Source organism: Durio zibethinus, chromosome 2, assembly GCF_047325235.1.
Source record: "Durio zibethinus cultivar Kanyao isolate XHJ-2024 chromosome 2, ASM4732523v1, whole genome shotgun sequence".
NCBI lineage: Eukaryota > Viridiplantae > Streptophyta > Magnoliopsida > Malvales > Malvaceae > Durio > Durio zibethinus.
The window spans coordinates 7251337-7275052 of record NC_143163.1 but is presented as its reverse complement, the minus strand read 5'-3'; the positions used below and the strand labels follow the sequence as shown (position 1 = coordinate 7275052).

Below are 23716 nucleotides of genomic sequence, written 5' to 3'. Positions count from 1 at the left end.
AAAAAAAAATGTCACCTCCCTTTTCTCCCTATCTTTTCTTTTGTCCTTTGTTACATAAAGAAAAGATGATTTTTTTTTCCTTTATTATATGAAGATTGTGAGATGAAGAAAAATAGGTTTTAAGTAAAAAAAAAAGGGGAAAGAAAGAAAAAAATAACTTTGGATGACACGTGGATAAGTTGAGGTGAAGTCAACGATAAGTCAAAGTTAATAAAATTAATAGCATGAACAATATAACGTTTAAAAGGGGCTTATAAATACAAGTTTTGACTTTTCAAATATCACATTTCTATATAAGAAATGTGGTTTTTGAATTTTTGTGGATTTTATTAAAAAATTACATATCAAAAGTAATATAAGGTTCAAAGTGAGACTGACAAATATGAGTTTTATCTTTTCAAAGATCACGCAAGAAATATAGTTTTTGAATTTTTTGAATTGTATTAAAAACTATGCATCTAAAGAAATATCAAAGTCTTTATTAGCTTTTCAATTACGTTTTTTTATGTCAAAACATGCTTTTCTAGATTTTTTGGATTATATTAAAAACTATGTATCTAAAGAAAAACCATAATTTTTGTTAGCTTTTCAATTGCCTTTTTTTAGGTCAAAACATGATTTTTGTTAATTTTTCGTGTCATAAACCTTTCCACATACTTAAAATACTTGTTTTACTAAAATACTTAAAATCTATTTTTTTTTCAAAAATAAACAAAATTAAATATAAAGATAAAATTGAATAAAATTAAAAACATTAAGTCAAATTTAATTCTCACATACTTAAAACGCTTATTTTACTAAAATAATTAAAATCTACTATTTTTCAAAAATAAACAAAATAAATATAAAGATAAAAGTTAATAAAATTAAAAACAATAAGTCAAATTTAATATTAAATTGTAATATATTAATAAATGAACCAAAAAATAATAAATGGATTAAAAGTTCAAGAAATTAAGATTTTCTTCCATGCAACCTGACAAGTACAGGTTTTAACTTTTCAAATATCACATTTTTATACAAGAAACATGATTTTTGAATTTTTTGAATTATATTGAAAAATTACTCATAGAAAGAAAGAATATCGTTTTTGTTAGCTTTTTAACTACATTATTTTATGTCAAAACGTGGCTTTTTTTTTTTAACTTTTCATGTTATAAACATTTCACCTACCCTTATCTCATTCTTTCTTTGGTTAAATCAAGTAACAACTACACCTCGTTTTCTTATATATTTTTAGAAAGAAAAAAAAAAGAATAAAAGAAAAGACAACCATGAAACAGCTATGTAGGTTAAATTTTTTTCTTTTTTTTATATTTAATTCTCTTACTTTTGTTTGTTTTAAACCCTGATTCACTAAGTCGGGATTACTAACTAATACTAATCTAATACTAATAGAATAGAAAAAATAGAATAGAAAATACTAATATAATATAAAGAAAAGAATTATCTTTTCTGTATACTTTCCCTTATTTCATTGCTACCGCGAGCTTTACGTAATCGATCGAAGAATAGAGATATCCCTTCAATACAACATCGGTTGTTGAAAAGATCTCGAAGACTTACTAAAGCACGAAAGCTACGATCTTTCAAAAAATAAATTCCTATTTGAAAAGTGTATAACCGCATGGATAAAATCACAATAACCCGTCAATTTGGTATCAGTAAAGAATTGGAAAGGAATACTATTAATTCATTTAGATACAAAGATCAAAACTCAAGTAATATAACATTTAAAGTAGGGTTGATAAATACAAGCTTTGGCTTTTCAAACATCATGTTTCTATATTAGAAATGTAGTTCTTGGATTTTTTAGAATATATTTAAAAACTACGTATCATAAGTAAAAGTGAAACTGACAAATACAAGCTTTTAATTTTTCAAAAATTATATTTCTATATAAAAAACGTGATTTTGGATTTTTTGGATTGTATCAAGAAACTACATATCGAAAGAAAGACTAATCTTTGTTAGCTTTTTAAACTACGTTTTTTAAAGTTAAAACGTAGTTTTTGGTTAACTTTTCATGTCAAAAACCTTTCACCTACCCTTCTCTTATTCTTATTCTTAAAACTATAATCTTGCTTCTTGATCATTCTTTCTTTTTTTTCTTTAACTTTTTTTTCAATCAATCATCCTTTTTTACCTACTCTACAGGGTCTCACCTGCTCAAACTTTTCATTTCTTTCAAATGAGGTAAGAGAAAGAGAAAAATCTCTCACAAATCTATTACAAACTATTATACTAGTGAGAAACAAAATGAAAAGAAGAAAGAGAAAGCTAAAGATGTGGCAACTACCAAAGTAGGATGTAAAATGAAAAGAAACAAAAAAACGAATCATGTGGATCAAAACACAAAGAAAAAAGGCAAATAAAGGTATAAGGGGTTAGATGACATGGATAGTCCGATAGCTCAGCAATTCTTCCAAAATTAATAGTATGGATAAGAAATAAGCAATATCTTGGTGCAAAAGGTGTGTACGCTACTGGGTTTATTTTCTTTGGGGTTTCATTCTCTTTCGATGCTAAGTAATAAATCAATTATAATTTAGTAGTAAATTATTCATAAATTAGTAGTAAATTATTGATAATTTAATAGTAAATGATTGATAATTTAATCATATATTATTGATAGTTTAATAGTAAATCGTTGATAATATAATAATAAATTAATGATGATGTAATTGTTAATCATTGATAATTTTTTTTTAATTTAAAATTGTCAAGAATTAAATTTTGATTAGTAGTAGAAATAGACTTAAAAATTTTATCTTAAGAGATTAGAATAACTCTACTGTAAACCTATTCAATAAAAAAATTTAGTGAAAAAAATTGAATGAAATAATAATATTATTGCATAAAAAAAAAATTATCTTATACTAGAACTGAATCTATGTTTTTTTATAAGAATCAATTGTTAAATATATGATGACATAAATTTTATCAATAATTATTAAAAGTATATCATAAGTTATTAAAAAATTACTAAAATTACATCAAAATATTTCTAAAATTTTATCAAAAATTATCAAAATTATATCGTAAGTTATCAAAATTATATCAAAAGTTATCAAAATTTTATTAAAAGTTATCAAAATCAAAATTATATAAAAAATATCAAATTTTACTTGTATCATACCAAAATCAAAATTAAATTATTAATATTTATCATTATTATCATAGTTTAAAAAAATTATTTATTAAAATAAAATTTTAAAGTTTAAAATTACATGTGCGTCAACCATAAAAAACTAATGATAAAAGAAAAAAGAAATTAGTTAGATTGGCATATAAGGAGAGAGAAAACGATTTACAAGTTTATTTACACATTATCTTTCGCTTCGTGATCTAGTGACTACAAAAACTTATAAAAAATATATATAAGTTTAGTTTGGAACCTCTCTCATTTCTTCTCTTGTAATAAGACTTTACCTCTCTTAAAATTAAAAAAATAAAAAAAGGATTGTTTACACATTTAAAAGTAGAAGAAAGAAAGAGGTTATATGATTCCTCGTTCTTGAAAAAGTGCATAATATTAATAGGAAGGAAGTATATATACTAGTGCGTGGGGTGCGTGCGCTATTGGGTTTATTTTCTGTGGGTTTCGTTCTCTGTTCATTTTTCCAACAAAGAAAAGAAAAAGGAATGGAGAGTGATTCTGAGATGGTAGTATTTCCATTGCTGACAACGCCTATCGAAACCAACTACAGGCCATGCACCATTCCCTACAGATTCCCTTCCGATAACCCTCAAAAGGCTACCCCTACCGAAATTTCGTGGATCGACCTCTTCCGCAATTCCATTCCCTCCTTCAAGTACCCTCTCTCTCTCTCTATTTTTAAATTCCCACTCTTTCTGTTTCTTGTTTCTTTCCCTTTTTATTTTGTTTTTCATTTGAGGTTCTCCCATTAACTTCTGCTCTAATCATTGTTTTTTTTTTTTAATTACTATTCTATTGATTGATGAATTTTACTTTTTTTAAAAAAATTTTAATCAGGTTGCTTTGCTGATAATTAGGCGGTAATGATAAAATAAAAGGGTGAAATTTGTTATTTTTTATATTTTAAAAATTGTATGCTTGACTCTCTGTGTTTTCTGGAGATTTTGCTTATTGCTTCAATTTATTGTAGGAAACGAGCTGAGAACGATACTACTGTGGCTGATGCTCCAACTAAAGCTGAGAAATTTGCTAAAAGGTTTTGGCTTTTTACCCTCTCTCTATAAACCAAGTTTAATTGATTGCTAATAAGAATCTGCAACTGTCTCTTTCAGTTTTATTATCACCTTTGAATTTTTGTTTGCTTGATTTTTTTAAGGTATGCACAGATACTTGACGACTTAAAGAAAGATCCTGAAAGCCATGGCGGCCCACCTGATTGTATTGTAAGTCAGATTTATGGATTTCAAATGGTTTTTCTTGAAGATATGTGTGTGGTCCTCATGGTAGTTTTGGGGTTTTGTAGCTTCTCTGCAGACTTCGGGAACAGGTTCTTAGAGAATTGGGATTTAGAGATATATTCAAGAAAGTCAAAGTGAGTATTGACATTTATGCTACAGCTTCCTGTGATGCTAAAAACTGTTGTTTTACATGCAAGCAGTCAGAATGCCAATTTTTAACCTTTTTCTTTTGATGAGTGAAAATATATCAGCTTGGATGGACAATGTTGGTGCTTTTTTTTTCATTTTAGTAAACTGATACTTTTTCAAGGAATAACAAACAAAATTAACATTGTGGATGGAGGGAAGGATTGTGAGCATACACTTGTTATAACCATCTTACAATTTCTATTGTTCAACTTGCAATGTGAGAAAAGGAGATGAAGGGGTAGTGGAGGCATCGGGTGTTAAGATATATAGTTGTTGGTGTTGTTGGCTGCTCCCTTTTTTATTAACGCCATTCTTCTTCTTTGGAAAACTTGCTGTAGGATGAAGAAAATGCAAAGGCTATCTCCCTATTTCTGGATGTAGTTCATCTTAATGATAATATTGAAGATGGAGGGAAGAGGCTGGAGAATCTGATTAGAGGAATATTTGCTGGAAACATATTTGATCTTGGTTCTGCGCAGGTAGTTATATTGATCTCATCAATCATCATTATTTTCAAAGGTATTTACACTTAGTATAAGTGGTAGACCGCATTTGATATTTTAGTTATAAAGTCACCATGTTTACTACACATCTCCATTGAGCATTGAATCCCAATTATCTGAGATAGCTAAAATCATTCGTCTTTGTAACTTTTTCCACTTGGATCATGGTTCTTCTTTATTGTCACCATGGTCATCTTTGCCATGGATGAACTATCATTGATAAATGAAAATCTTCTGGTATATTTTGCCAATGCTATAACAAATTTCATGCAATCTGGTTAAGATGATTTATGTGGTATTTATACTAATTTTGAAAATAAGAGTATATCATATAGGGATAACTTTTCCGGTGGTACTTACTTTTTGTTTGTACTGTTTTACCTCTCCTTTTGAAGCTTGCTGAGGTTTTCTCAAGGGATGGAATGTCCTTTTTGGCTAGTTGTCAAAATCTTGTTCCTCGACCTTGGGTCATTGATGACTTGGACACTTTTGAAGCAAAATGGAGTAAGAAATCTTGGAAAAAGGCAAGTCCATACATAATGAATTTAGCAAGACATCTTTTCTCTTTGCAGTATTCACTATTTCAATGAAATTGAAAGTAGTCGATGCTGTTGTACTTGTGTCTCATTTCCCAACTAATTGTTTTTGTTTGCAATGGCAGGCAGTCATTTTTGTTGATAACTCTGGTGCAGATGTGATCTTGGGTATTTTGCCATTTGCAAGAGAGTTGCTTCGACGTGGGACCCAGGTTTGCAGTCAAAATCCCAAAAACTTTTTCATGTATATTTTCAATGACATAGATGTTATATATTATGTTACTTGGACTTGGGGGTGAGTGTCGGACATAGGTATGTGCCAACATGGGTACGATTAGATTTTTCTAAGTTCTTCCTTATATTCGGAGGGTCAAACCGCCATTCGCATGTCTGTTGGAAGTGTTGGACATGGGCATTTCAAGACAAATGAAGAGTTAAAGCAACATAGATTATATATATATATATATATATATATATATATATGCATGTGTGTATGTGTATGTGTTACAAGTTCATTCACTTCAGACTGTTTATGTACAATATTGTAAATAATAAAGAAGAAAGGAAGTTTCAAAATTTCTCATACATATTTTCACGGTTTCAACAATCTTAAAGTCTTTCTCAGATATATATACATTGTCATGAAGCTGTATCCCTGCATTCATTTTAATAGTACTGTGTATGTACATACAATGATGCTAATACTAGATTAAACAATCATGGCTAAATGACAAGATTCTGAGTTACTCAGTATTGTTTTCTCACAATGTTTGGTTTCTTGTTAATCACAAAGTCAGAGTACTTATAGATTTTGCTTTACAAAAACATTTCCTGTTTCCTGTATGATCAATCTTTGATCTATACAACAATCTCAAAAATATCATCTTAACTAATGCTAGCTATTCATTAGAAAAAATCAATCAGAATTATGTTTGCTATTTTTTCCTTTGCTCAGGTTGTTTTGGCGGCTAACGACTTGCCTTCCATCAATGATGTAACTTATCCTGAACTGGTTGAAATTATATCAAAGGTGATGGAAAGAAAAACAGTTTTAGAATTATGATCATTTTGTTTTTTTTTTTTTTTCTCTTCTTTTAGTTGACTCTAACATATTAAATGCAAATTTACCAGTTGAAGGATGACCATGGTAAGCTTGTTGGTGTTGATACCTCAAATCTTTTGATTGCTAATTCTGGTAACGATTTGCCGGTAAGATATAGTAGTGCTATTTTCCTAATGCACCCAAACTCATTAAACAGTACATATGTTGGTTATTGAAGTAATAGCCTCATCTTTGCAGGTTATTGATCTTACAAGAGTATCACAAGAGCTCGCTTATCTAGTGAGCGATGCAGAACTAGTTATTTTGGAAGGCATGGTAGGTTTTTCATAGTCCACAACTTTAATGAAGTTACGACTAGTAGATTTCTGGTTGAAAATTTTTCTTTGTTTGAAAATGTAAGCCAAAATTTAACCCAGCTATTCAAATAGTGTCATCTATAGTCTAAATAGGTAACTGTGAATTGATTATAATTTATTTGTTTATAGATTGCATCAGTGTTTGACATGTTTAATGATGTCAATGATAAAAATCTTTATCATGTATTGGTTGAATAGGTCAACAGAGTTGCAGCTATGGTTTAGATTTTGTTTAGTTTAGGTTTGGTCATCATATTGTATAAGTGGAGTTGTGTGTTCTATGCTGGGTTATATTCTTTATACATTCATTGCTTTATTTATTGCAGGGTCGTGGAATAGAGACTAACCTTTATGCCCAGTTTAAGTGCGATTCGCTCAAGATTGGAATGGTAATAGTCTTACCTCTCTCTGCATTGTTTTGGTAGCCATTTCAGTTAATGAACACTTATGCAGAATTCCATTAAACTTTATCTCGTTTTGCCATTTTTCATAGGTGAAACATCCGGAAGTTGCCCAGTTTCTTGGAGGACGGCTGTATGATTGTGTCTTTAAATACAATGAAGTTTTGGGTTGATAATGCCATTCTTGCTTGATTCAATATTTAGTGTCAGGTCGTATGGCCTCGAAAACTTTTGTTTGAACATCAAAAGCTCTCACTCAATCAATAATGAAATGTGAAAACTACTTACATGCACTTGATTTTTTGTTCTATGCATGTAAACTTGGATGCTGAATCTCTGTTGCTATGAATTATTTTAGAGAAAAAATTAATAATGCTGAGGCTTTTTGCTTGCTTATCACCTGATCATGATTTTGTTAAATTAAATAAATTCTAAGGGGCCCATTCGGTGGGATGATCTCACATTTAGACTTATAATTTGTGTATATGAGTTATCTCTTTCATGAACGCTTACTAAACATGAAAATTGACTAATTGTTGTGCCAAATTAGCATTGATATAACTAATATAAAATATATTTTTTAAGTTTTTGTCAAATTAGGTTTTGTTATAATTTTATAATGTTATTTTCATGTTATTTTATATTATTTTTGTAATTTGTTACTGTATTGTATTTAAAATTATCTGATTACATCTAGAAAGACAAAAGATTATTATGATTAATATTGCGTTCGGTTTTATTTTTGGTGAATGTAATATGTTCAATTCAGAGAGGAGAATAACGTCAATGCCTGCAAATGTTTCCGTGTGTACTCTGGTTTAATTATATTTATATATATCATCATAAAATAGGGTATACACTGGTTTGCGTTCTTAATTAAAGATTAATACAATGTTTTTCAAGCGAAAGCCATTTTATTGAGGAATGAACATGGCAAAAGTAGGCCCACAAACTTTATCAATACAAGGTACTATGGAAAAAGCTTAAATGAAGAAAAAAAAAATTAAGTTTTCTTGAACAGCGAAATCCACATGTTCAGGTCAGTTCTTCATTTCTTCTTAGTAGGATACGAAGCCATTTTGTTGATACCACAGAGACCTTGACGTTTTCCAGTGTTCCTCTTCATCCTTATGTACCCTTTTTCTCCCCATTCGGGTCCCCAGGAGTTCTTGACGATGATGTAATCTGACCCCTTTGATGTTCCGTAGCCAACTGCTGCTACTCCGTGATCTAGTTCAGTTCCACATGGCCCGTTGAATAAACCCTGTGAAACCCCCCCAAAACATTTCGTAAATCTTGAAACGTGAATAGTGTGATCACAGATCATGTAAAAAGCTAACAAGCTTACCCCACTATAGAATTGGAAATCTCTGCCAGAAGCCTCAATGGCTACACTGAGTGGTTGGTGAGCCAGGGCTTTCAAGAGACTTTGCTCATCATTTTCTGGTACGTCGTGGTAACCACTAATTGTCACGACATCCATTTCCCCCTGACATGATTAATCAAACAAGCAATTGCTTACATTACAATGTAGGCGTAGCTTTCATGAAATGCTTATTAATATTAATATACATTTACCTTCTTTCCTTCACAGGTGCCTTCTTCCATGAGGTACGGGTAGTCTTCCTCTTTGTGAAGTCCACCATTGGCGACAATGAACTTAAATGCATAATCCATGAGACCTCCATTGCAGCCATTGTTGAAAGATGTATCGCAATCAATCAGTTCTTGCTCGGACAAGGAAGTTAAGTTTCCTGTTACTATCTTGTTTATGCCCTCAACAGCTGCTACCGTTGAAAAAGCCCAACAGCTACCTGCATTCATGTTTACCGATGTTGTCATAAAAATTGCTATGCATTGATCTCAAGAAGACCATTTAAGTATGCAAAGAGAGAGAGAGAGAGAGAGAGAGGATATGCTTACCGCAAGAACCTTGATTCTTGACTGGGGTAACAGCTCCTTTCTTTCTCCAATCGACAGACTTTGGCAAGTCCGTCACATCTCTGTAAGTGAAGTCTCCAGGTGATTGGGTCTTTCTGAAGACTTCTGATTTGAGTCCTAAATACTTGTTCTTGAACTCCTCATGGCTCAAGTCAGCAAACTCATTCAACCCAAGCCAATAGCTACTGATTTCCTTATTCCTCTTGTCAATGTGCTTCAAGTTATCCTTGAAAACCTCAAACCTCAGAAGCTTCTCTTCAATGGATTCATAAATTTTCCCATGCTTCGATATCCATGATTCAAAGAGCTCAGTAAGTTTATCCGTGGAAGTCAAATGCTCTGGTGAATAACCCACTATGGAGAAATCATGAGCCAGAGCAGAAGACATGAAAAGTGATGCAATGAATGTTAGAATGGAGAATTTGGAAAGCAAGGAGAGAGCCATTTTTTCTGTTGATAACTCTGGCTTCTAATAGATGTTGAGAAGAGTAGATGGGTGGATTTGAGGATGGGATTGGGTGGTTATTTATAGATTTAGCTTTGTATATTGCTTTCAAGTTATGTTGGAGAAAATGGTTCTAGAATACTGAGCCTTTACGTTTGGTTCTTTTGACAAGCTTTTCTTCCAAGTATGCTTATTAGGGTTAAGTTTCGTCAAAAACAAAATGATACCTGAATCGCGCTTTCCAATTGATAACTTGACGAGAGCGAGCTTGATTGGCAGGTAGGAAATTCGTAGTCTCATCTTCTAAGTTATGGAAACAGCTCATTGTCAGTTGGCTGTAGCATTTCCATTTTCAGCTTGGCCAGAAATAGTATGTTCACAGATATTAGATAATGTGTTTTTTTTTTTTTTTTTTTTGGTTTTTTGCGTGCATAGATCATGTGTAAGAAACCTAGGATAACAAAAAAAATAAGACAGCCAAGTTTGGAACATAAAGTAACAATCTTTACTCCAGAATTAAATCGGAGCATCGAAGAGAGTAGGAATGGACTTCCATTTTGGTGTTTAGAATCTCACCCAGATTTAGGGGGAGCAAATCATATTGAAGCATGTTAAGGAATTGAGATAGAAGTAAAAAACCGGCTTTTATATTTGCAAGTTCATGATTATGACCCTGCTCTTCTTTTTTATCTTGTTTTTTTTTTTACGAGCCATGTTTTTTTATTGCTTTGAGTTGTTGCTTTTTCATGATTATTATCCTCTTTCTGATTGTTTTGCGGTGTATTAACCTGAGAAAGTAGTTATATAGACTTTATTTTTGTGCTTCATATGATTCCCCTGCTCCATATATTCTCAAGACACATAGCCAGGCGCCGTGTTTTTTCAGCTGAGACCGACCGGTATTGGGTACTTTATATATCTGGCTTCCAAAGTAAGGTCTCATAGGCACACATTTGACATTCCTTCGAACACCAAATTATCAGTATTGCGTTACCACTGGATAACTCAATAATACACATTTTGGATTTTGCAAAGATAGAAGTTAGTCAGCTCAAATTACTGAAGATGTCAGTGATTTTACATATGAAAGTTCTAATATCACCTTATACCCCTCAACTATCTAACTGCTTAAAAAAGGTTAAACAAAGAATAGGAAACTGGGAACTTACCAGCTTAACAATTTTGAACAAAATGAAACAGAAATTAAAAAAAAAAAAAACACTTTTCACCTTTTCGCAAGTGTAAGATTCTAATGAAATAAAAGAAATAGGAAACAAATACGGAATGAAAACAAAAACCTCCGTACACAAGACTTTACAATGTCGGGGCAACGCAGCACAAGAATTCACTATCTTTGCAGCTTCCCGGTAGAGTGTAAGTATACCGACACCGAAACAACACTGCAATAACAAGATAAATACAGTAAATAAACATAATTACTATGCGTTGTGATCCGGTTGAAATGCTTTACTCCCTTGTGTGTGAGAAACATGACCTTTTACCAAGTAGTGACATTCTGGATCATGACAGATGCTATATTTGAATTTTGCAGAGCTTAAGAGACTCTATTAACTGTATGGATATTAAAACATGGCCAGAGATAACTTACGTAGCACCAAGGAAGAAAGCAAGGGTAAGATGAAAGCCAAACAGAAACACTGAAACAACAGCTGTAAGAAGCACTGCCACCGAAGTAGAATACACCTGCACAACATTGGGAAGTTAAATGAACATTGGAACTTCAACTGGAGGATTCAAAATGGTTACTAATGCTTTATGCATGCACAACACATTCCTCGTACCATTTGAGCCCTTTTGTTACTTTGAGTAAAAAGACTGATGAGTACTTTATGTTTAAAAAATCATTTCAATGAGATTTGATCCATAGAAATATTTTTAATTTGGAGTGTGGATAAATTGTTCATGGGACGCTAAAGGTCTGTCATTATGAAGCCACAAAATCATTCCTTACCTTCGATTTCTTCCGAGCAGGCTTCTAATATGCAGCTATAGAAGAATCTCAACTTATTATTAAACCTCAAACGACTCTATTGGGATCACACCAACCTTGTAAATAGTATAATCAACGGAGACAGAAAATGAAGCTTTTGCTCATTTTAAATAAAGCATCTTATTTACAGGTTCCAGCATCAAGAAAACTGGCAGTTACATATAACATATGCAGCGGAATGAACAAGTAGCCCAATCATCTTGAGAAAGGACCAGCAATTTCCTTCATTTTTGATCGAACTACAAATATATGTCCATGCAAATGCATGAACATTACTCTCTGGAAACAACCATGACATGCCTAACTCATAAGATTCTTACATATCATAGAGGTGAATGTGAAAGCAGACAAATGAATAATTGACTACATGTAAATTTTCATTTCAAGCCTTACCTTCACAATATTGTCTGCATATTTCATTACCATTGATACGGCGATGCCACTGCAAATGGAACAATTACATAAGCATGTTTAATTAAAGCACAACAGGGAAAATAACAGGCCATTACTCATATAGTAGTTCACCGGGACAAGGAAAATGATCATCACAAATCTAAGCTCTCATTTCATAAAGAAGATATTTTTAGGCAGATGTCAGAGATTCTTATTACTTATTTCTGTAGTTCAGCTATAGCAGTGCCAACTGAAGTGCAGAGTTAGTTTGTCCAACTTCAGATCAAGGGTTAGTCCATTTCTTAAAGTATTGAAGAGGAGAGGCAGATCAGGAAACAAAAGGCTAGGCACCCCAAGAATAGTGGTTGTGTAGCTCATTACATTTTAAATATGCTATTCTGACAGTTATAAAATGTCAGTCTGTCAAAATTTATTCAACATAACTATCAGAAAAAATTGCAAGATCATCCTAAATACAATCTCTATTGCAAAAAAATTAGTGGAGTCGGCAACTAGCCGCTGGAAAACTTGATCAAGCCAGAAAGGAGAATGTAAATACCTGAGTGCATGGTTAAGGATCATGAGAGTGGTAATTATTGAGTATCCGTGGAAGAAACCCCTGAGCAAATGAAACATATTTTGAAATATAAATAACTGACAAAACTTTCTAGGAATTATGAAGTTATTCAAATAGAACTCTATTTTTTAAGTGCTAAATAGAGGATTCATCCCAGCAGCGTAAGGAATAGATGCATCAACAAGTAATGAGTCACATACATGCATATACATGCATGACTTGCAGAGTCAATAAAACCATTTCTAAGATAGGTGCCAGCAACAGATTAAAAGGCTCAGATTACTTGTTCATGACAGCATCAAAATCTTGTATTAGTATTGCTACAGCATTGAAGGCCATTCCAAAGATATACAACCAGAAGTTCTGCACATTTATATTCCTCGTTGGGCGCTTCTTAATTATAGCCTGCCAGCAGACATGAATGTCAATGACAATTAAAAATTTTGGTAGTTGCATTCAGCAGAAACTCCGCATGCTTTTAATTGAATCAAGACTTTTTCATTGATTGAGAAGAATTATAAATCAAATAAATTCAACCAGAATCAGATCAGGCAACATTTGACTAAACATCTGAAAATTAAGTAATCTTCTAAACAAGGATGCAGCTTAAAAAAGAAGAATTGCAACAAGTATCTCAAAAAGTTTACCTCAGTGTATACTCCTGCAAATCCACTCAAAAGGGCCATCACCTGCAAAGATATATTTTGACTTTTCAAATTTTGACTTCGAAGCAATAAATAAACCTCACTTTCTCCTTCATTGGAATAAAATACCAAAACACTTTTCGGCAACTTACAATGGCCATTATCCAACCTTGCAGAGGTGTTTGAAGAACACGATCAGAACTACAAAAAAACAAAGCCATTTAATGATGCAAGCTAAATGATAAATTTAGCATAAAACTTATAATTATTCCAAATTAAGAACAGCAGCCCCCATCCTCGCTGAGCATAATGGCTAGTAACTGAGATATTGATTATCATTTCAAATACTCTACTTATAACCATATAAAATATACAAGTTAAAATTCTTCAACCGTTACCTGTCAATTCTAGAAAATTTTCAAGATGCAGTAGACACATTCATCACTTAAACCATTACACAGCAGCAACAAGACAATTTCCAAGGTCAGTAAGTTTGCATCAAATTAACAAGCATATGCTCAGAGAAGAACTATGGACCCATCCAATCAAAGGAACAATTAGAAAGGTTTTATCACTCTTACCGAGAGTTTAGTTGCGCTGTGGTGCAGCCAGCACATAGAAGAATAAAAGCTGCCCATTGAATCTCGCTTAATCTGAAATCAGAATATCAATTAGAGAAAAGGGATGCAATCTGAAATGTTGACAATACATGATTATTCAGGTGTATCTTCCACTTGAATGTATATTAGATTTATTTCATACTGTCAATTTCCATAGCCATGTTATGCTATACTGAATGATCAGCAGACATTTTCCATCAACTCTTTTCAATTGGAATTGCTCCCAATAATTACAAAAAACCCAATATGCATGGTTTTATGGAGCTTACTTTTTCTTAAGGATAATACGATACAAAACACCAGTGCTGATAATATTCAGGTTCTTCAGTATCTGATAACCCGGAGCATCAACATAGGCAAATATGTAATACTACAACATAAAATTGAAAAGCACATAAAATTACATTACGGAAAATAAGACCAAAATATCATTACTCACAAGACAAACAACAATTAGAGTCCACCTGTAGCAAATTCTTGACAAGATAAAGTACAGCAGGAATGGGATAAACAATAACTTCATCAAGGGTTGTACTCAACCTGGTTCAATGACAGATAGAAGAAAAAAAATGTTAATCATCTCCATTATTAGCAAAAGGATATCCTTAAGTGATCACAAAGTAAACTTACCTGTTATCTTCTGTAACACCTTCATTTTTCCATATTTTTGCCAAAGCTGCAAGTGATAAGGCACATTTCAAAGTCTCCACCTGTTTCCCAAAATAAAAGTAGTTCAGTCCCCTGTGCATCATGTCAAGTCAAACTCAGGATGACCATTCCACTCACCAAAAAGTTTGCTGTGGTAACACTATACTCATACTTCCCAGCTCTCTTCGACCAGACAATAAGAATTGCTTGTGAACTTGTAAGAAAAGTCAATGCGAGTGTAACAACTGTCCTACTCAAGAAAAAAAAAAGGGAACAGAAACCATCAAAAAATATATTTTCTGCTTTTTTTTTCTTATTTGAACCTAACAGTTACTAAAATGCAGATTATAAATGTTGCTCTTACTTGCGTTTCCACTTGGCCTGTTCCCTTGTAGGCACATTACTTACAGAAGCTGCATATCAATGGCAATTATAACGGAAATGAGACAACAAAATAAGGTAAATTTTGTGCAATGGAAATTGATTACCATTCAAATATTATCTTTAACCAAAACATACCACCCCCCGAAAACACTTTGCCTCGAAGATTCTCAATGTCATCACTTATTGTTCCTGCATCATTATCCTACGAGTCACAAGTCATTCAAACAAGAAAAAAAAAAAAAAACCGATTAGATTAGATAACTTTATGATGTCAATATCAATCAAACGAGAACAAATTTCACAGCTTTGCAAGTAGATAGTATTTCTTCAATTGACGAGTGAAACAATAAATCACATTGTTAAACTAAATTTACTTTAATCAGAAATACTCTTACTGGATAGTTGTTTACTGCGCTATATATCAAAATAAATGACAATTATATCAATTTTTTGAGGAATTTATGACGAAAATGGCCATCAGATTCACAGAATAAACTATATGAATAACATAAAAAAATGATCAAACGAGTTTAAAACAAAAAGAAAAAAGACGCTAGTGCCGTTGAATAAACTACAAATTTTAGCCAAAATCAACTTTAAAATATCAGTGACAATGGATTTTAGTTCGCGTCCAAATGTGATAATAGAGAAAGTTGCGACGAAAGAGAAACGATAAGAAAAAAGAATACCTCATCTTTGATTTTGCGATACTCCATTTTCGATGCGGCTTCCACCAGATCTCACTGTTCTGCTATTTGCTCTGCTTTTTTCTTTTTTTTCCCTTATTTGATGAAAAATAGAAGAAATGAACAAAGAGCGAGAGAGCGACGTTTCCTGATTGGGCTTCTGAAATTGTAATCCGTAGGCGAATGGTTCAGAAACAGCCCGTCACGTCATATGCAAAAATAGAATTTTGCCATTTTCATAATTCGGGTTCGGGCAACTTAACTTGGGCTTATTCAGCCCAAATCAATACTTGGGCTTGCTATCTGTTTTTTTAAGGTTTTGTTTATTAGGCTTCATTTCAATTTGAGTACCTATATAATAAATATTAAATTTATCCTTTATTAAATTACAATTTTACCCTCTTTTTCTTTTTTCTCTTTTCTTCCTTCTTCTTCGTCCTTTTTCATCCTTCTTTTTCATATGCCCAGTTGAATTTGGCTTTTTTTATGTTTTCGAAAACACAACATAATTTTTTAAATCTATTTCCAAAAATTATGATATATTTTTGGAAATGAATTTTAGGAATTTATGTTGTAATTTAGAAAATGAGGTTTCTTAAAAATAGATTTTTGAGAACTTTAAAGAATTTTCAAAAATGCATTTCAGAGTCTTAAAAGTTTTTTTGAAAATTCATTTATGATAAGCTTAAATTCTATGAAATTTTTTTCATAAATCTTAACCTATTTTTGCATATATTTAAACCAAATTAAACAAAATAAATCTCAAAGCCTTACTTTTAATCAATAGAAGACTTTTTAAAAAATGGAAATTTTGGGGTTAATTTTATGGATTTATGGTTAATTTGGCTTTGAGATTGAAGAGAGAAGGAAGAAAAAATATTTAGGTTATGAAGGAAAAATCAATTGTTGAGGAATGAGGTGTTTTAAATAGAAATAAAAAAAATTTTAAGTTTGAATTTGAGATGTATTTAATAGTGTGGTGTATAAAATAAAAATGAGAATATAAATAAAATTTTTATTTTTATTTATTTATATTTAATAAAGTAATATAATTTTTCCACCTTATAATTTTCTTTTGGACTTCAATTTTCAAAATATTAATTTTTTAAAGTAAGATGTCAATATATAAATTTGAAAAGATGTCATAAGCAACAAACAATAATGATTTTATAAAAAAAAAAAATCAAGTAATGTAGTAAAAATAATAGTGAATGTGACAATGTCATCCAAAATCTTGTAAACACTCATATTTTTCATAAGCATTCCAAGTTTTATGTTTTCAAAATATTGGCTCCGAATTCAACTGCTGAAGAAAAGAAAGCGAAAAGGAAAAAATGAGAGGAATTACGTGAGCAGTAATTAAACAAAGAGAGAAAGATGAAGACCTTGCAACCGACATCCCCAGCATGGTCATTGGTACCCTACACCCACAAGCCGCCTTAAATTTTTTTGGCCGCTAAATGCCGTCTCTCCACGTTTTTGGCACCTCCTCATCCCAATTCTTAGCTCCTATGGTATTTCTTTTTTATTTTTACAAAAAATCTAATTTCTTAAAAAATAACGTTTAACATATTGAAATTATCTTTTGTAAATCAAATTGCGACCTTATTGTATTACCCTTTTATGGTTTGCCCTTCATCCCATTTATACATTTTTGCCTATTTCTCAAGAATTTATAATCAAACCATTAGTACAAAGATTTTGAAATATAAAGTTGGCATTGTCCTCACTTTATTTCTTTGCTTTGTGTTATTGTAATTTTGTAAATGAATAGACAACGGATCTACCTTTGATTAATGACTAATCAACACCTAATTTGACAATTTAAGTCACCACAATAAACAAAAAAGAAAGAGACATAAAAAAATAAAAATAATAAAAATTGCTAATAAATGATGAATACAATCATGCATGGATCCCACTATCACCATCATCGCTTTTCCCTTGCAAAAACAGAATAAAACAGCCTGTAATAGAGCTGTGAGCACAACATTTTACCTTTCTCTCTCTTCTCTTCTTTCTCTTAGCAAGAACGCCACACTATCAACCATTCCCACTCGCTTGGGCGTTTCTTGTTCTTGTCAGAGAGCCACCATGAGCTCTATTATCCACAACTTTCAAAGGAGCCAAGCACTCCCTGTCTCTCAAACTGAATCAAAAGAGCAGCTGCCGGGGCTACGAAGAAGGCTTTCCTCTCTGTCTATTAAACTACAGCCTATCTCTTGTCCAGCAGCGTCATGGACATTCCCCAGATCAAAGTCTTTGTCTTCCATGGGAGAGTATGCTGGTAGCTCCATCAGGAAATGGTGGGACTGGGGCTGGTCTTGCGTTTTGTCCAGAAAGCCCATGTTTGCGCAGGACCTTGAAATGAACGAAGAAGAAACTAGGGTTCTAGGCTGCCACAATAAAGGCAGCTGGAGACATGTTTTTTACAAGGTTAGGTCTGAGATCAAAAAACTGGTGGGAACTGACAAAGTTGGCCTCCCACAAACTTACAGGTACGATGCTTTAAACTACGCCAAGAATTTTGACGATGGAAAGAAAATCTATGGTTGATCATTCGGAATGCATGAATGGAGGTGTTCAAAGAAAGCTTTATAGGGAAATTAATAAGCAATTCATTGCTTCATTATTCAGATCATCAGAAAGACTGTAGAATTCTATATTTTTTTGTCTGGCTCTTGTTTTTTTTTTCTTTATTTGGTTTCAGCTTTCCTTTGATATTATAATGCAAATGTTGATTCGTGAAATGAAACATTAATGGCCTCTAATTAATTTGTTCTGTCATATGATGTGATTTTGCTTGGAAGGGAAGAGTTAAGACCTTCAACTACCTGTTGGTTTACTCGACTAATTGCATTCTTCTCTGGCTGGTGTCCAACCACACCTTCAAATCTACATTGTTCATAAATTCAAGTTAATTGGCCATAATTATGGCTATGGGGGTACGATTGAACAATAAGGAAGTTGTAGAAAGAGGGTTGTATTCACTGTGTTACACATCGTGATCTGTTAGCTGCAATCACAGTTGTTATTGTACTATAATTTTTTAATTTCATTATTTATTTTTGCAATGTAATATCGATAATTTTTGCTCTTTTAATTTGCAAGATATATTGATCTACGAAAATAAAATACAAATTGCAATTAAAAAGAGAGATAGAGTTTCCCACTCCAATCTCACTATAATTGCAACCCCATTATAAATATTTGCACAGATCTAGTGGTTTGTATGATACTGAATTTCCAGTATTTTTGGGGCTTTTTTATGTAATTTAAGTTCTGATAACAACTGAGGCCAGATAAGCTTGAACGGATGAAAAAATTTGGGTCGCATTCTCCACAAAACGTCGGTGCCAGAGACAAAAGTGCAATTCCAATCACTGCCAGCAAAGATGACATGACGATTATGATGATGATGATAATGAGACTGGAGACCAAGCTAAAGCTTTAGCTGTCCCCCACTGCTACAGATGTTTGCCAGCCAGTTTTCTTACAAAACAGACATAGATTCAAGTGCCAATGAAAGTATTGTGTTGGTGTCCTGAGATCCTCCTAGAAAGATTGCCAAGTGGGGTTAGCACCGAGCATCACCTTGAATCATGCAAAAAAAGTGTCGGTGGTTAAATTTGGATTTATCAATTCATTCACTAATTTTTTTTTCCATAAAAAATATAAAGATTGTAAGAATATCATAATTCTGTGGTTGACTCTAATCTTATAATAAAGTCACACGGAGCCCCCAAATCAAGGACGAAATGGACAAAATATATATTTTAAGTAGGGACTTGAGAGATTAGTAATTAATTAGCCATCGGTGATGGGAGTGAAATGTGAAATTTGTGTTGGTAGTAGCAGGTAAGAAGGCAAATTTGGGTTAAAGGAATATACTTTTTTTTGGTATGGTTTGGCAGGACATCGATAGCTCCCTCCCTCTGTTTCTATAAAAACAAAAAAATAATAAAGGAAAACACAAAATGTGTGGGACAGTAGTTATGGACCTTATGGTGATGCATTGTCCATAAATATTTTGGTGGTCATGAAGCTGCAAGTCACATCAACATGATCAATTGATCACGTCAATACATATAATAGAAGCATTTTGATAGAATTATCAATTAAATTGTTATTAACATGTAGATATTGTAAAGAATATTTAATTTTACATGAATTATATGTAACAATTGAATTTCAAAATTTTTTGGGTGCATTTTTTAATCTCAAATTCTAATTGAATATAAAGATTAATTGTATAATTTGATTAAAAAAGCTAAAATGTTGATTAGTGAGTAGGGATAGCAACTTCCCAGCTTCTATCTATTATATGTGTTGAGGTGGCATTTTATATTTTATTTAAAAAAATTAATATCATTAATTTGATCAAATACAATATTAAAAAATCAATATCCTTAATTAAGTTTTTAAATTTTGAAAAAGCATTCAAAACCAAATTAAAAAAAAAATTATGCATTAATCATTGAATCTAATACTTGAATATTCTTAATTAAGTGCTTTTGAAGTTTTTGTTGTATTAAATTCTACCTCTCATTTTATTTTAAAGGAAAAATATACCATTAATCCAAGGAGTACTTGGCTTTTATGACCGTTTAGATCGGCTATGAGTGGCTGCATCCATGGCAACTTTAGGAAAACCATTTTAATGTTCTTTTTTTTTTTTTTTTCCCTTTTTTGGGCGAATACGTCGGCTGCTTTACTATTGGGCTAATTTCATGGAAACAAATGGCCATCAAAGCGGACCTGAAAACAACTTCACCTTAAATTTTCGGGCCCAGGTGGACTGCATGTAATAGCATTGGCAGTTGTAACTTCTCCGTGGGAACCGCCGATGCTTTGAGACCAAACATCAAACCCAGGATAAGATTAAAATAGAAGGACAGCAAGAACCAAAGATTGAAAATGGCGTTAGCGGCAAGCAGTGTAATATCACACAACAGAACCGTTAAATCCCTGGCTTTCCCATTGCCAAAGCATGGAAATATAGCGGCAAATCATCATCAACATCATTCTAAACTCGGTCTTCATTCATTTTCACACCCACAATACGTTTATCAATGCACCGATAGTAGAATTTTCACCCCATCTTGCATAGCCAAGACTGCTGTTTCTGATGTTCAACTTCACAACTCCAATCTCACTACAGCTGCTGCCGATAATAGTAAGTTGTTATTTACTTGTTCCTTGTCGCTTGCTTTGATTCTTTTCTTCTTAATTTAAAGTACAAGTGATCATAACTCTGTGTAAAGAAAACCCATTTTATAAACTTTACTTATTAGTTGGAAGGTACAATGAATGCGAAGTTGGTGTTGTATATTCTAATCGTAACCAAAGTATCTGATGTTGGTCTTCTTTTATTTGTCAAGCATGGTCAGAATTTGCTAGGAATGTGTCAGGTGAATGGGATGGGTTTGGAGCAGACTTCTCAATTGAAGGGACTCCAATTGAACTTCCTGAGTCTGTTGTACCTGAAGCTTACAGGGAATGGGAGGTTAAGGTTTATGATTGGCAGACCCAGTGCCCTACCCTTGCTGAACCAGGGGAGAATGTTATGACGTACAAAAATATAAAACTACTTCCAACTGTTGGATGTGAAGCAGATGCCGCAACACGGTATAGTGTAGATGAGAGGAACATTGGGGGTGTAGATAATAAAGTTTCTGCGTTTGCATATAAATCTAGTGGATGTTACACTGCTGTCTGGCCAGTTGCAGATAATGGCACACTTAAACTATGGGAGTTGGAGCATTGCTTGATCAATCCTCGGGATAAGGAGTCTCGTGTGAGAATATTTCAGGTTGTTGGTGTGGATGGTACAAAGTTTGTGTTACAAAATATTAGAGTGTTCTGCGAACAGTGGTACGGTCCATTTAGGAATGGTGACCAGCTTGGTGGATGTGCTATCCGTGATTCTGCATTTGCTTCAATGGCTGCCACAAAGGCTTCTGATGTTGTAGGTGTATGGGAGGGGCCTAATGCTGTTGCCGATTTTCATGGTTCTGGGGATGTGAGTGTAACGTCCTTCTTTGCTAAGCTTCTTTTTGTAGCTTGAATTCTTGCTTTAACATTCATATTTTTTCTTGATGGCGTAATATGTCTGGCTCTTTTGCTTGCCCTATTAATCTTCAAAGATAAAGAATTAGTACTTTTTAACTATTAAGTTTCAACTTGAACCATAGCAATGATGAGCAAATACAATACTAATTGGCGATTTTCTCAGAAATGTAGCCGATCCAATTGAGATCCACTACATATGGACTGATAGTTGAGCTTCTAACCTTTTTTTTTTCCTTCCATGCATTATTGTATTTTATATTGAATTGAAAGTTAGAAAATTTTTTTGTGGATACTGTTGCTTTAGCTTCTTATTCTATGCTTTAAGTAAAATAACCCTTCTCAAGTGTATAATATGTCACCCACATAAGTTAGTTGTTTATCCCTCTGGATCATTAATAGGCAATTAGTTATAATTTGGATGAACAGAATGTTATTCTATAGCATGATCACTGTTTGTTGTGAACTTGTTTTAAAAACTCCAGAACTTTCTTCAAGAGCTCAAAGATAACGGGGTGCTGAAGTCGATAAGAGATGACAGCAATCTCATATTGCTTCCCAAACAATTATGGTGTTCACTAAAAGAAAGAGAAGAAGGTGAAACCTGCAGTGAGGTGGCCTGGCTGTTTGATCAGGGATGTGCTATTACATCAAGATGCAGCTTCTCAAGTGAGGGAAAGTTGAAGGCAAGTTTTTTTAAAGCTTTTTTATAGGATTCAAGTTTCTGATTTAACTACTTACCAAACACTAATATAGCTAACCAGAGCTAGGGGTTCAGTCTATAGACCCACTTGTTTAATTATATATTTTATGATAGAATTCTCATCTTTGGTCCTTTAAGCGTCAAATTACTTTTCAGGCCAATATGAATAAATTCTCTGGAGTTTTTTTTGGTTAAAATAACGTTAATGTTGCAAACCAAATGAATGATTTCAACTTGCTTTCTTGTTTACTAGTCTATATTATCGTTCTTTTTTCTTTTGGTTGGGTACAAGAAGCTGAAAAACCTTTATGGCTGCTTTCTGGAAACTGGAAACCATTTCATGCTTGTAAAATACTCTTTTGGCTATTTTTGCAGGAAGTTTCAATAGCACAAGAAACTACAGTTTCGGAGGGTGTAAAGCAAGCCACCAGATGATTTAAATCAGCATTAGTAATTTTATTTTTATCTTTTTGGAACTTTAGCGGACATTACTTACGGTTGAAGTCAAATGAAACCACAAAAATAGGAATTTCGTGCACAAATTGTAAAATTTTGCTTTTTTTTTTCTACAAATTTATATTACGTGCAGCATATGCATATGCTAGCTGTTGAAGGTGGATTATCCTTTAGGATGACCTTCAGCTATTCAATATCTTGTTTCTTCACCATGGCTTGTTTCTTGAACGTATGTAAATTCATGAACTTGTTCTAACTCAAATACGAACTCCTGGATATCAAATATGCTGTCAAATACCCGCATTTATGCAGTAAATTTTATGGGATGATAATAAAAGGAACAGATGGTAGGCAGGCACAGTTCACAAATTTTGTGAAGCTAACAGTAGTCTGCCGGTGTCTAGAAAGAGAATTGTCACCCACAATTGTGATTTTTGAGTTTTGGCTCTTACAAAATATCAGTTTGTACACTGAATGACAAATTGAGAAGGAAATCAACCCACTGCGATTTAGCAGTCAAAGAACCCCCTTTTTAAGTTTTAAGACTATTGCGGAATAGATCCGCATACCTGCCAATAACCCCAGGTGACATTCTAATGATGAGAATAGATATACTTACCAATTGGGATATCACCTATCTGTTAAACAATTTTCACTTTGGCAACGTTATGATTACCAATTTAGGAACTGGTG

General features: G+C 32.7%; 5 protein-coding genes across 9 annotated transcripts; 3 read left to right on the top strand and 2 right to left on the bottom strand.

Annotated features, from left to right (window-relative positions):
* The first annotated feature begins 3417 nt into the window (after positions 1-3417).
* On the top strand, positions 3418-7845 carry LOC111309153 (damage-control phosphatase At2g17340-like). Its single transcript, XM_089749007.1, has 12 exons — positions 3418-3815; positions 4131-4196; positions 4317-4383; positions 4464-4532; positions 4926-5066; positions 5486-5618; positions 5756-5838; positions 6582-6656; positions 6758-6835; positions 6927-7004; positions 7372-7434; positions 7539-7845. Exons 1-12 carry the CDS (start codon positions 3646-3648, stop codon positions 7617-7619), a joined length of 1104 nt encoding a protein of 367 aa, XP_089605133.1. The 5' UTR covers positions 3418-3645; the 3' UTR covers positions 7620-7845.
* Positions 7846-8340: 495 nt separating this feature from the next.
* On the bottom strand, positions 8341-10054 carry LOC111309151 (cysteine protease XCP1-like). The gene is made up of 4 exons (XM_022908079.2): positions 9370-10054; positions 9025-9260; positions 8795-8935; positions 8341-8710 (listed from the first exon to the last, which is right to left on the bottom strand). Exons 1-4 carry the CDS (start codon positions 9830-9832, stop codon positions 8495-8497), a joined length of 1056 nt encoding a protein of 351 aa, XP_022763814.1. The 5' UTR covers positions 9833-10054; the 3' UTR covers positions 8341-8494.
* Positions 10055-10866: 812 nt separating this feature from the next.
* LOC111309152 (CMP-sialic acid transporter 4-like) lies at positions 10867-16135 on the bottom strand. 3 transcript variants are annotated; one of them, XM_022908080.2, is made up of 16 exons: positions 16081-16135; positions 15799-15858; positions 15245-15311; positions 15090-15138; positions 14864-14975; positions 14708-14787; positions 14542-14617; positions 14347-14447; positions 14039-14110; positions 13610-13658; positions 13461-13502; positions 13097-13218; positions 12796-12855; positions 12237-12285; positions 11442-11536; positions 10867-11232 (listed from the first exon to the last, which is right to left on the bottom strand). In XM_022908080.2, the coding sequence occupies exons 2-16, from the start codon at positions 15823-15825 to the stop codon at positions 11181-11183; spliced, it is 1053 nt and encodes a 350-aa protein (XP_022763815.2). In that variant the 5' UTR covers positions 15826-15858; positions 16081-16135; the 3' UTR covers positions 10867-11180. The 3 variants fall into 3 exon arrangements, with proteins under 3 accessions (XP_022763815.2, XP_089605138.1, XP_022763816.2); XM_089749012.1 differs by lacking the exon at positions 16081-16135 and having other exon boundaries at positions 15799-15976; XM_022908081.2 differs by lacking the exon at positions 16081-16135 and having other exon boundaries at positions 14347-14408; positions 15799-15951.
* Positions 16136-17767: 1632 nt separating this feature from the next.
* LOC111308082 (uncharacterized) lies at positions 17768-18892 on the top strand. 2 transcript variants are annotated; one of them, XM_089749019.1, is made up of 2 exons: positions 17768-18293; positions 18611-18892. In XM_089749019.1, exons 1-2 carry the CDS (start codon positions 17890-17892, stop codon positions 18714-18716), a joined length of 510 nt encoding a protein of 169 aa, XP_089605145.1. In that variant the 5' UTR covers positions 17768-17889; the 3' UTR covers positions 18717-18892. The 2 variants fall into 2 exon arrangements, with proteins under 2 accessions (XP_089605145.1, XP_089605148.1); XM_089749022.1 differs by having other exon boundaries at positions 18606-18892.
* A 1508-nt stretch (positions 18893-20400) lies between these two features.
* LOC111309150 (uncharacterized) lies at positions 20401-23219 on the top strand. 2 transcript variants are annotated; one of them, XM_022908077.2, is made up of 4 exons: positions 20401-20971; positions 21177-21817; positions 22350-22550; positions 22943-23219. In XM_022908077.2, exons 1-4 carry the CDS (start codon positions 20713-20715, stop codon positions 23000-23002), a joined length of 1161 nt encoding a protein of 386 aa, XP_022763812.2. In that variant the 5' UTR covers positions 20401-20712; the 3' UTR covers positions 23003-23219. The 2 variants fall into 2 exon arrangements, with proteins under 2 accessions (XP_022763812.2, XP_089605126.1); XM_089749000.1 differs by having other exon boundaries at positions 22350-22554; positions 22947-23219.
* Positions 23220-23716: the final 497 nt, after the last annotated feature.

Bases quoted from the DNA above. Each gene is read 5' to 3' on its own strand.
- LOC111309153 (XM_089749007.1), top strand. From the start codon at position 3,646: ATGGAGAGTGATTCTGAGATGGTAGTATTTCCATTGCTGACAACGCCT. The intron at 4,197-4,316 runs GTTTTGGCTTTT...GATTTTTTTAAG, and splicing joins GCTGAGAAATTTGCTAAAAG to GTATGCACAGATACTTGACG. The intron at 5,067-5,485 runs GTAGTTATATTG...CTCCTTTTGAAG, and splicing joins TTGATCTTGGTTCTGCGCAG to CTTGCTGAGGTTTTCTCAAG.
- LOC111309151 (XM_022908079.2), bottom strand. From the start codon at position 9,832: ATGGCTCTCTCCTTGCTTTCCAAATTCTCCATTCTAACATTCATTGCA. The intron at 9,261-9,369 runs GTAAGCATATCC...ACATGAATGCAG, and splicing joins CAAGAATCAAGGTTCTTGCG to GTAGCTGTTGGGCTTTTTCA. The intron at 8,936-9,024 runs GTAAATGTATAT...TAATCATGTCAG, and splicing joins GCACCTGTGAAGGAAAGAAG to GGGGAAATGGATGTCGTGAC.
- LOC111309152 (XM_022908080.2), bottom strand. From the start codon at position 15,825: ATGGAGTATCGCAAAATCAAAGATGAG. The intron at 13,219-13,460 runs GTAAACTTTTTG...GTCTGCTGGCAG, and splicing joins TTGCAGGAGTATACACTGAG to GCTATAATTAAGAAGCGCCC. The intron at 11,537-12,236 runs GTAAGGCTTGAA...AATGTTGTGCAG, and splicing joins ATGCAGACAATATTGTGAAG to GTGTATTCTACTTCGGTGGC.
- LOC111308082 (XM_089749019.1), top strand. From the start codon at position 17,890: ATGAGCTCTATTATCCACAACTTTCAAAGGAGCCAAGCACTCCCTGTC. The intron at 18,294-18,610 runs GTACGATGCTTT...TTGGAAGGGAAG, and splicing joins GGCCTCCCACAAACTTACAG to AGTTAAGACCTTCAACTACC.
- LOC111309150 (XM_022908077.2), top strand. From the start codon at position 20,713: ATGGCGTTAGCGGCAAGCAGTGTAATATCACACAACAGAACCGTTAAA. The intron at 21,818-22,349 runs GTGAGTGTAACG...TAAAAACTCCAG, and splicing joins ATTTTCATGGTTCTGGGGAT to AACTTTCTTCAAGAGCTCAA. The intron at 22,551-22,942 runs GCAAGTTTTTTT...CTATTTTTGCAG, and splicing joins CAAGTGAGGGAAAGTTGAAG to GAAGTTTCAATAGCACAAGA.